Source organism: Populus euphratica, unplaced genomic scaffold, assembly GCF_000495115.2.
Source record: "Populus euphratica unplaced genomic scaffold, PopEup_1.0 scaffold1886.1, whole genome shotgun sequence".
In the NCBI taxonomy this organism is placed as follows: domain Eukaryota; kingdom Viridiplantae; phylum Streptophyta; class Magnoliopsida; order Malpighiales; family Salicaceae; genus Populus; species Populus euphratica.
Window position 1 is genome coordinate 1,424 of NW_011501734.1, and position 10,477 is coordinate 11,900.

Genomic DNA, 10,477 nt, shown 5'->3' on the forward strand with positions numbered 1-10,477 from the left:
ATAAATCATATTATAAAATGTATTCTAAACATAAACTAAATGTGTTTGAACATAAACAAAAATTTGCAAAAAAAATTCTATAGTCATGACATCAAACCAAAATCTTAAAAAATGAGCATGCTTGAACAAATTGCATAAGCAATATTTAAACTAGATTGTTAATAATACCTATTTGTTGAAGCCCTTAAAATTTAAATTAGATTAAAATTTTTTATTTTTAATAATCAATTATTTATATTTAAGGTTTTATTTCTTTTTTCTTAATGCAAATAAAATAATTAAAATCAGCCACTAAAATCCAATGACAACACTTTAATTAGTTGTAATGGTAAATAACATTCAAAAATTAGGAAAATAGATTCTGAAAATCTCCCAAATAACAAAAGAAAAAAAGAAATAAAAATGTTAGGAAAGCAAATGAGAGAAGGTTGAAGAGCATTTGCTTTGTATCTTTAAAATATCTCCCCTTCGTACTTTTTTATACTAATATTTTCAACCAAAATTAAGAAGGGTTATTTATTGTTTCTTTTAATGTATCCACATCCTAAACTAAACTAGGTATAATCAAGTTTAGACCCTCATTTTTTATTTGGCCATAGAACAATTATTTAAGTAATTAAGTTTTTTTTTAATTTTATCATTCGATATTATATGTTTATATGGTTTTAAACCTAATAATTTATTTTAATTTATGCATTATATTGTATTTACAATATTAGAAAATTTCCTAACTTTTAATTAATTCTCAATTTTATGAATTAGGATCTAATTTTATTGATTAAAAAAATTGAAACTACATTAATTGAATTTAATAAATAAACAAAACAATTGTTTTTTTATTTTTTATTTTTCATGAGGTATAAAACTACAATTTGATCCTTAATTTTTTTTTTCATCTTTGACCCTTGTTTTTTAAAGGTTTATGATCATAGTCCTAAATTTATTTGTTTTGTGTTTTAGTTTGTAAAATTTGAAAGGAGAGAAAAAGGATTACTAAAAAATAAAAAAGGAAACAGAAAATTGTTGATTGATCAAATTTTAACTATAAAAAAAATTGATTTTTATGTCAATGAGTTCATCTTGATAGGAAAAATTTCATTAATATGTTTTTAATCATTTATATTTTTTAAAAAATAAATAATAATTTAAAAAAATTATTTGGTTGAATTTAATTTTAGATTTTTAGATAAATTTAAGATACATTGAGGTTAGAAATGAGTATACTATTGTGTGTTGTGAAATAAAATGGTTGAAAATAGTTTTTTTTTTTTTTTTGCCAAAACTTAGACTTTGTCCTTTTGACCGCCTCTAGTGGTGAAGATACTATCAATTAATAATGTATCATTTACTGTTTTAGAAAAAATGTCATTTGTTTATTTATTTATTGTTTTAAAAAGAAAGCTAGGCGCACGTAGGCCTGATAGGCCTGCAAGGCAGGCCACCCAACACCCGAATTTCTTTTAATTGAACTAGGTGCGCAAGCCTACCTCTTAGGCCTAGGCACCTAACATCTACCTACGTCCTCTAGTCTTTCTTTTCTTTTCTTTTTTTTCATTCAAATCCACTATAATTAAAAATAATTAAAATGATTCTTAAATTATTTTTTACTGTTTTAAATAATATTTTTAGTTTTATGATAATATTAACAATTTCTTTTCTAATTATTATATACATAATATGCAAAAACAAATGCTCATCAATATTCAATAAAAATATTTTATTATTATTTTTAATAGAATTTTCTAGATAATTTTATCACACTAATTATCTATTTTCCTTCAATCATGAACAAGATATTGAGTTATTGTTTTTATTTTTTTAATTGAAACTTATATTTGATATCATTATAATTTTTTATTTGAAAAATCATACTTTTGATTAAATGTTTTTTGTTAAAATAATTAAGAAATTCATTAATAAGAAAATAAAGTTTATATTTGAGAGATATATTTTTTTCTGATTATTTTAAATGATTGAATTTTTTTCAAACCTTCATTTTTATTTTTTTCAAACCTTCATTTTTATTTTCATTTCTTTTTGTCCTGAAACCTTGGTGCTAATAAAAATATTTCATTCAAACAAAAAAAAAATGAACAAACAAGGAATATTTTACTTAATAAAATATTTTTTTTTCCAAAATTTAAATCATTCTTAGATGTGCACTTATCTATTTTCATTGTAAAAAAAATATATTATTATGTGAAATATTTTTTTTATTATTATTTTCATTGCTATGCATTTACTCAGATTCATTATTGACGGCACCATTCCATTGCATTCCATGAAACTTTATTATTTTCTAATTTTATCCTTGCATGTTAGATTTGGTGATATTTAAGTGTTGATATTTTTTTAACTTCTTGCGAATTCAAGATGTTTAATGAATTTGTAAAATTTAATTTGAGGCAAATTAAATCTAAATTATGATATAACAATAAAAAAAAACCTAATTAAAAACCAAATAAAACAAATGGGTCCATTTTCATCATCACATGAAAAGGTTCGTTTGTTTCTAAGAAGTCTCCATTTATGCATATTTTTCCTTCTATTTTAGGATCTTACTTTTATATACTTTGACACAAAAAAAAATGGTTCATATTGGTATCAATAAATATATTTTGTTAAGAGATATCTCGATAATATATATATATATATATGATTTTTTTATTTAATGTAATTTTTATTTTTAATCATTTAAAGGGTGTTTTAAAGTTGAAAATATATTTAATTAGATTTTTAATAAATTTATCTTTTATTTTAAGGTAAACAAATGATTGAAAATATGTTTTGGGTTCTAAAAATGCAAACTCGGACTTGCCAGCCAACATTAATAGCTCGAATATGTGTTGTATGCTTTAATTTTTTTTGAAATAAGACAAATAATATTTGTTTATTAAAATAAAAAAGCCAAGCACGTGGGCATGACTTCCACATGTGTTTGTGTTTAAGCTTCTTTGTATTGGGACAATCATTTTGGCTTATTTTTCAAGACCTATAAGCTTGATATTTTTTTAATTGCACTTTGGCTTTTTTTTAATTTATTTTTTCTTGGATTTTAAATTTTAAATTTAATTTGTTATTATAAACTTTTTGCATAATTCTCTCAGATTAATTATTCTTTTCCCCTTTCAATTTCATATAAAATATCTAGAAATAATTTTTCATTTTTAATTGAAACTTGCTTCCATGATTTTAGTAAGTTTTTACATAAAAACCAATGCTTCTCATGGAAAAAGACATGTTCTTTTGTAAAAGAAAAAGAAAAAGAAAAACTTCAATTAGTTCTATCGAAATTTTCTCATTAAATTCCAAAGAACAGTATGATCTTTGGCAAGAAAATAGAACTGTTTGCACATCATCAATCTTATTCATGCCACGAAATAACGAGCAAAGGAAAAGGAGATCATAATAGCGCTTCCCTCTGAACTCTTCCATGTCATTCCTGTAAATCCTTCATGATTGATGTCTTGTTCTTGCATCTTCGTACTTAATTTTCACTGTCTGTCCTCGAGTTCAGAAAAAAAGCTGCCGGGATTGAATCATGACCTTGTAGGCTGGCTGGATCTTCTCCAGAACCAACTTCACTCCCTGGCAACATCACCTCCTTGCTCTCAGTTGGTAACCCTACTTCAGAAGCTTCATTGACAGTCTCTGACAACAGAAGGTGTGGTAAGATGGTTTCCTGATCGAAATGAAATCTATCATAAGCTGCATTTCCAGATTCAACATCTTCCATGTTTCCAAAAACATCGGTCGGGCATGCTGTACCGTTATTAATAGAACAACCCTTGTCTTTCAAGAGATCTGGGGACTGTCCAGCATGGTTCAACTCTGCATTCAAATTCGCGTTTCCCTTGACATTGGCGACTTCTAATGCGCCTGTGGTCGCCGCATTCTCCTCCAACATTAGAGAATCCTCTGAAAAATGTGTGCCATCATCATTTACAGTTTCACTTGCATGCTCAGAATGGTTTTCAGGTGGTTCCTCTACAGGGATCGCTACAAGCTCATCATCTGACGGTGATTCTGTTTCCTCAATCTTCACCAGCCTTTCAATCGCTTCAATTGCCGCTTTCATAATCCATCCATCATCAGCATCTCTGCAGAACAGTTGTTTAATTTTATACTCAGGGAAGCTGACAAATTTCAAGTTGCAGAGATATATGTAGGCCTACTGGTAGTTGCCATTAATGAGAAGTATGGGTACAAATTACTCCTCCACACGGTAAAGCTTCTTCCCATCATAGTAAACAAGTAATATGAAATTTGAAGATTTTTGAAAAAACTTGTAGCCAAGCATGTCCTTGTTTCAGGGTCTTTCAAGCTGCTAGGACATATTTGTAAACACACATATGGTAGGATGCCTAATTGAATCATGGTCTGACGTCTAGAATTGCCTCAGAGATACTAACCTTTTCTTTTTATTTTTATGAATGACCTTGCAGATGGAACTAACCTTCCTTTATGAACCAAAATCTAATAATTCTGCAGTATTAAAAAAATAGCAGGCCTGTTTTCTTCTTTCTTTCTTTTTGTCAAATCATTCGGTAAAATGGGCCAGGAGATTTCTTGATTCTATGAAACAGTAGACAGAAAAATTGTCACTCCTTCAGATGCAGCCATTAGATTTTCTCCAGTATTTTTTCAATGCATCCTACACGGCAGCTCACTGTTTTGTTTTGTTTTTTTTAAAAACTTCTACCATTACTGTTATCACTTATTTTTGCGTGCAAGTGATGTGAAATGGCAGATCAGAACATCCATTCTTATAACATGGAATCTGGAAGAGGTAAACTCTTAAATTACTAGATGCAAGACCTGAGAGGCTTAGCTCATACATATCCAAAGCACAATATCATCAGACTTTTTTTTTTTTTGATAAATAGTATTATAGTGACCGTGTGCGTGCGTGTATTATAAACAGTAATGATGGTTTTCCAGGATTGATCACCAGAATATCAACTCAAAGAATTACCTTGTAGGATCCAGTCTTGCTGAATCGAATACTGATTTCATGAGAGTTGCAGGAACCAAGGGATTAGTGGAGAAGTAGTCCCCAAACCTTATGATTTCCACGAGAAAATGCATGTCCAGAACGAACTGTTTCAGAGACGTTGGACATAAATGGAAAACATTGAGTTAATGCTTAAGAATCACAATAACAAATGACAGAATAACAAAGCTGTGTGTGCCTGTAGAAAACCCATTAAAAGACCAACAAGATTTATGGTTTGACGACTTTTTATGTGCGAACCAAATAAATATTCATTACCAAAATTGAGAAGTTCAGTCAAAATCTCGCCAACACAAAGTACAATAATCTTAGAAGTATGAAAAGAAGAATTGGTATCAAGTTTTTTATCTGACTGGCTATAATTTTTAGAACTCGCAGGAAATTGAGCAAAATGCAGAAACAGTTCACGTGTTTAAGAGATATTTATGGTCAGTAAATGTTGAAATTTCTTTGCAGAAGCCGGAAATATTTAAATATGTTATTTCAATATTATTTAATAGGGTTAAGTGACCATGAAGGATTGTTTTGTTATGACAGACAATTGGGAACCATATTACAGGCACAAATTAGTGAGTAGCATGAGATTTGTTCGAGTAGATATGCAAAACAGACAGCAATAATGCAAGTTGATGAAGCTGGTCAGCAGCATATAGAGAAAAGAAAGTCAGGTGGTCAACTTACAGCAAAACTCGATAGTGAACAACAAAATTTGAGCAGATACAATAACAAACTAGCAATAAGCAGTTCTCCAAGCATAAAACAATAGCACATACCTGATTCCGAATGTCAGGATCTTCCAAATTCAAATTTTCTTCAATATTCCCCCATATCTCTTTGTCGTTTGAAATCCAAACAAATATGGCCTCAATCAATTCCCTCATTAGCTCCATCAACCAATCCATTTCAAAAACATCCTTTTCTGTAAGTTTACCTAGTTTTCTCAGTTCAAGAAACAGTACCTGGTTGGGTCACACCAAAATGATAACAGTATGAGTAGAATTTTGTCAACAGACAACTTAAAGAAATTGACTAATGAATATAAGCCTTTAGACCTTTTTATTTCTTACCCTCTCCTACCTCATGCATAACAAAAATATAGGGCCACCTATAACACAAGTTTCCCCTTTTTTTCTTTTTTCTTTTTTTTCCCTTCTTCCTCCCTTTCCCTTTCCCTTTTTCTCTTTTAACTGGGACTACAATAGCACTTAGTGAATGCTTTATAAATGCAAGGTCACCAAGTTCCTCTCTAAAGGAAGAAAATATACCTGAAAGGCAACAGAGGGCACCAAATCATGAATCAGGTCAGGATCAACCTCACTGTCCATGCACTTTTGGGGGGTCAGTTTACAGCCAATTTCAGGAGATATCATTCTGCATACAAATTGCTGGAAGAAATGAGCTTTTAGCCTAACAGATGCATCTTGAACGAATAGCACACGACTTTCAAGGTCCTGCTGATGAAAACCAACTGACTGTTTTTTCATTAGCCTAGAATCAATTGGATTGTTGCTTCCAAAAACACTTAAAATAGTGCTAGAGAATAGATTTTCAAGTGTTGATAGATTTGCCAGAATAGAAACTTGCTGAGGCACTGTCTCTGCTAAAATTAGGCCTGAATCATTTGTTTTAGAGGTGATGGCTCTTTCAAGGATAGCTATGTACTCTGAGAAGAGGTTCATGAGTCCTCTGAGGATAGAATCTTCCAATTGAAGTGCAATCAAAGGGGTAACATCTCCAGTGATAGCCTGAACCAAAAACAAAAAAAGACATTAGCAGAATTGCAAACACTATGAGCATGCTTCGTAATCTTTGTTTCTTTCCTACTTTTGTCAGTTCGGAAGAATAAAATTGTGTCATGACACCAAAAGGAGATAAAGAAAGGGTATTTGAGTTCTTAAATTTACTAAATCTGCCTCCAGAAATCCAAACAGGTTCCCTGCTAATATTGGCAACAGTTCCTTGTGAGTTTTTCCAAAATAAAGACAGCAAAAAAAATGGATTTAACATCAGGAGCTCTCATTGTAGCCCGCAGTATACTGGTTTAATCAATGTGAACATGTTGGCATTTTCTAAGAATATAGATGATGACTGTTTATATATATATATATAAGCAGTCATCATCTATATTTTTATATATATATATGCTGTAAAACCCATGGCAGTCTCTAAGAGTTCCAAGAAGTTAGCTTAGATGACATTTAAAGCTGCTGAATTGAAAAAAAAAAAAAAAAAACGTTTCTGTATATCCAGTTGATTAGTAAATTTAGCGCAGAAAACAATTCAATATGCAGCTGACCTCTCACTGATGATATTTTATACTGTAAATAAGCAAGCAAACCTGCAACACAGTTACGAACTTCCTCCCGCTACTGGTGAGAAGGCAATATTCTGGTCGTTCCCCAATAACCATAGAAGAGCAGCTTTCATTTAAAATTCCAGACAGAAGATATCTACCCAAAACCCAAGCATCAGTTGCAGTGAAGATGCCGATGACTTTCTTAAAATGGTCTACATGTATCAAAAGAACGTCTTCCATACAAGGGCGAACATGCTCAATCAAGCATGGCCTCAACACCAATCTCTGAGATTCTAACAAAGAGCAATATGACAACGCAAATTGCACAGACTCTACAGCTGTGGACAGTCTGCTGCTTACCTCTGAGACAGATATAACATAACTAGCAAAAGAAACAGCAAAGACTTCAATTTCTTCATAGACCCACTGAATAAATTCTGAAGAAAAAGGAGAAGTTTCTCCATACAGCTTCATAAAGCTCCTCGCAGCTTGAGAAATCATAGAAAAAAAGAACCTCGAAAGTTCCCTGATGTATACCCCATGTAAAAACACCTTTGAATTCTGCAAATCATGTATTCCACGAGCAATACGCGAATGATAATACCTCAGCAATAACTGAGTTGCAAGATGACTTTCACCTAGCCTGAAGATTCCAACCAGCGCCTTTTGAAGTTCAGGGGCACTTATTCTTGAATTTTCAGCCACCAGAGTTGATTCCAACGTAAGCATTGCTTTCCTCTCAGAAATCACAGACTTGTATTGCATCAAAACATCCGATGGCACATCGCCTAATTCAACCTCCACTCTTTTAAAATTCTCGTCCTCCGTTTCTAAAATGGCTATTGCTTCATCTATCCTGTTTTCTGACAGCAGAGTGTCCAGAATTTCTAAAATGTCATCGATGTGAACCTCCAACTGATTTGAGGGAGGTGGCTCGTCCATTTCAGATTCTTCAATGATTAATTCCATTGTTTCCTCTGATAACAACTTCAAGTACACGCCGTCAATCAATTCTTTTACTAGCCCTTTTTGTGCAGAAACTTGCGTTTTAAGTTTCATCAGCTCCTTTTCCATGTCCTTTACTTCCTCAAATACTCTTCAAATTCAGAAAATATATAGATAGATAAAGGATAGATCATTTTACACTAAAATGAGGAACAAGAAGATGAATTTTTACCCGAGAAACGCAGAATAATTAGAGAAGATGTTTCGATGAAAATCATCATCGGATAATGCCTGTATCTCCAATAATTCCGCACAAAGGCGCTTTATTCCCTACAAAATCAAAGAAGATAAAAACAAAAGAAAATAAAATTCTTGTGTGTATATATATATCAGTCCCAAACCTGTATACATGTACTCAATTGCATCCTTTTGTCAATTTCTTTTAATAGTTTAAGTTATTTATTCTTTATGTGCTAAAAATAAAATTTGAAAAAACAAAATATATACTTCAAACTTTATAATTACCTTTCCAGCCATGGAATGGAGATTGGAGTCGTGGTCGCCGTTGTCAGAGTAAATGGAAGAGCTGCTGGAGTCGGAGTCGTTTGAATTCTCGGATTCTCTGAATCGGAATCTAGTAGCCGTTGAAGATGATTCCATTGGAATCGATTTTCCATCAAATAGCGAACAAAGGTAAAAATGGCTTTTGATTCACGAATTCATAAGAAGAAGAAGAAGGTATGCTTGGACTTTGGAGGTCTCTGGTGTCCTTTTCTGCAGCTTTGGTTCCTTCGTTTAAACAGGGCACCGTTTTGTCTTTCTCCATTCGTGAACTTCGAGCCTTCAGTCCTCCAATCTCGACACTCTCCTCTTTTAATTGGTTAAAAATTAAAATACTAAGTAATTGGCGCCAATTAAGACGAGGATGACCAAAACCGGTGCGTTTTATCTTCATGTCAAGCTATTGGTTGCCCAAAACAAAAAAAACAAATTAAAAATATTGATTTATCAGGTTTGCAATGATAACCCTTTAAAAAGATCAAAATCAATTAATCATATGTAAAAATCAAAACAAAATATATAAAAAATCAAAATAAAATATAAAATAAAAACTAATTCAAAATATATTTCAAAAAATATTGAGACAATAATATATTAAATTAATTTTCATTTCATGACTTGATCCGCTAAACTCATGATTTGGATCATAAATTCTATTGAGTTACAAAATTTTATTTTTTATCTAAATATATGATGAAAAATATATTTTTTTTAAAAAAGTTAAAAGGTAAAATTGAAAACTAAAAAGAAAAAAAGAAGATGAGAAACAATAACATATTAGATTCTCAGGTTTTTTTATTTAATCCATCAAACCCGCTACTCGAGTCATGAATCTTATTGGATTTAATAAATTTATTTTTAAAAAATAATTTTTAAACTAAATATATGATAACAAAAATAAAAGAGTTTTTTTGTTAAAAAGTTATAAGAATGTAATTGAAAAGAAAAGAAATTAAATAAAAATAAAATAAAATAAAAAGACTCTGCCTAGGCTTTTAAAAAAGTTAAATGAAAAAAAAAACAAATAAAAAACTAAAAAGTAAAATTATATGGAAACATTTTGAATTCTTTAACTAATATTGAAAAAATAAAAAAAAAGATAAGGTTGCATTTGAAATGTTAAACATTATATATGTATTAAAATAAAATTTATTAAAACAAAGTTGAATGAAATTAAGTAATACTTTAAAATATATAGGGAAAGTACTATGGTTTTTTCTATATTTTTTTTTCTTTTTTTCTTCTTCAAAATTGTCTTTTTCTTTCTTTTTTTCCCCATATTTTTTTTGTTTTTACATGTTTTTTTCTTATTTTTTTCCAAGATTGTCTTCTTTTTTCTTTTTTATTCTTCTTTGTTTTTTTTTTAAAATTATCTTTGTTGATTTTTTCTAATATTAAACTAGTTGAGAATTTAGTTCTATAGTTTTTTTTCTTTAAAACATTATGTATTACCACAAAATTTTCCTATATGTTTTTTCTTTCTTTTTATTAATTTTTTTTCAAAATAATCTTTGTTGATTTTATTTTATTTTATATTGAGCTGGTTGAGAATTTTGCTTCGTAGTTTTTTCTTTAAAACACTATGGATTGTTATAATGTTTCCACAAATGATTTTTGTTTAGCTACAATATTTCCCTACATGGTTCTTTTCTTAAAAACAA

At 30.1% G+C, this 10,477-nt stretch overlaps 1 protein-coding gene across 1 annotated transcript; it reads right to left on the minus strand.

Annotated features, from left to right (window-relative positions):
• Nucleotides 1-3,411: 3,411 nt before the first annotated feature.
• On the minus strand, nucleotides 3,412-9,083 carry LOC105118347 (exocyst complex component EXO84B-like). The gene is made up of 7 exons (XM_011016271.1): nucleotides 8,781-9,083; nucleotides 8,488-8,585; nucleotides 7,353-8,406; nucleotides 6,280-6,759; nucleotides 5,788-5,973; nucleotides 4,976-5,100; nucleotides 3,412-4,100 (listed from the first exon to the last, which is right to left on the minus strand). Exons 1-7 carry the CDS (start codon nucleotides 8,913-8,915, stop codon nucleotides 3,488-3,490), a joined length of 2,691 nt encoding a protein of 896 aa, XP_011014573.1. The 5' UTR covers nucleotides 8,916-9,083; the 3' UTR covers nucleotides 3,412-3,487.
• Nucleotides 9,084-10,477: the final 1,394 nt, after the last annotated feature.

Coding starts and splice junctions, on each gene's coding strand:
- LOC105118347 (XM_011016271.1), bottom strand. CDS start 8,915: ATGGAATCATCTTCAACGGCTACTAGATTCCGATTCAGAGAATCCGAG. Junction 8,586..8,780: donor TCCATTCCATGGCTGGAAAG/GTAATTATAAAG, acceptor TTGATTTTGTAG/GGAATAAAGCGCCTTTGTGC. Junction 6,760..7,352: donor AGTTCGTAACTGTGTTGCAG/GTTTGCTTGCTT, acceptor TTTTTGGTTCAG/GCTATCACTGGAGATGTTAC.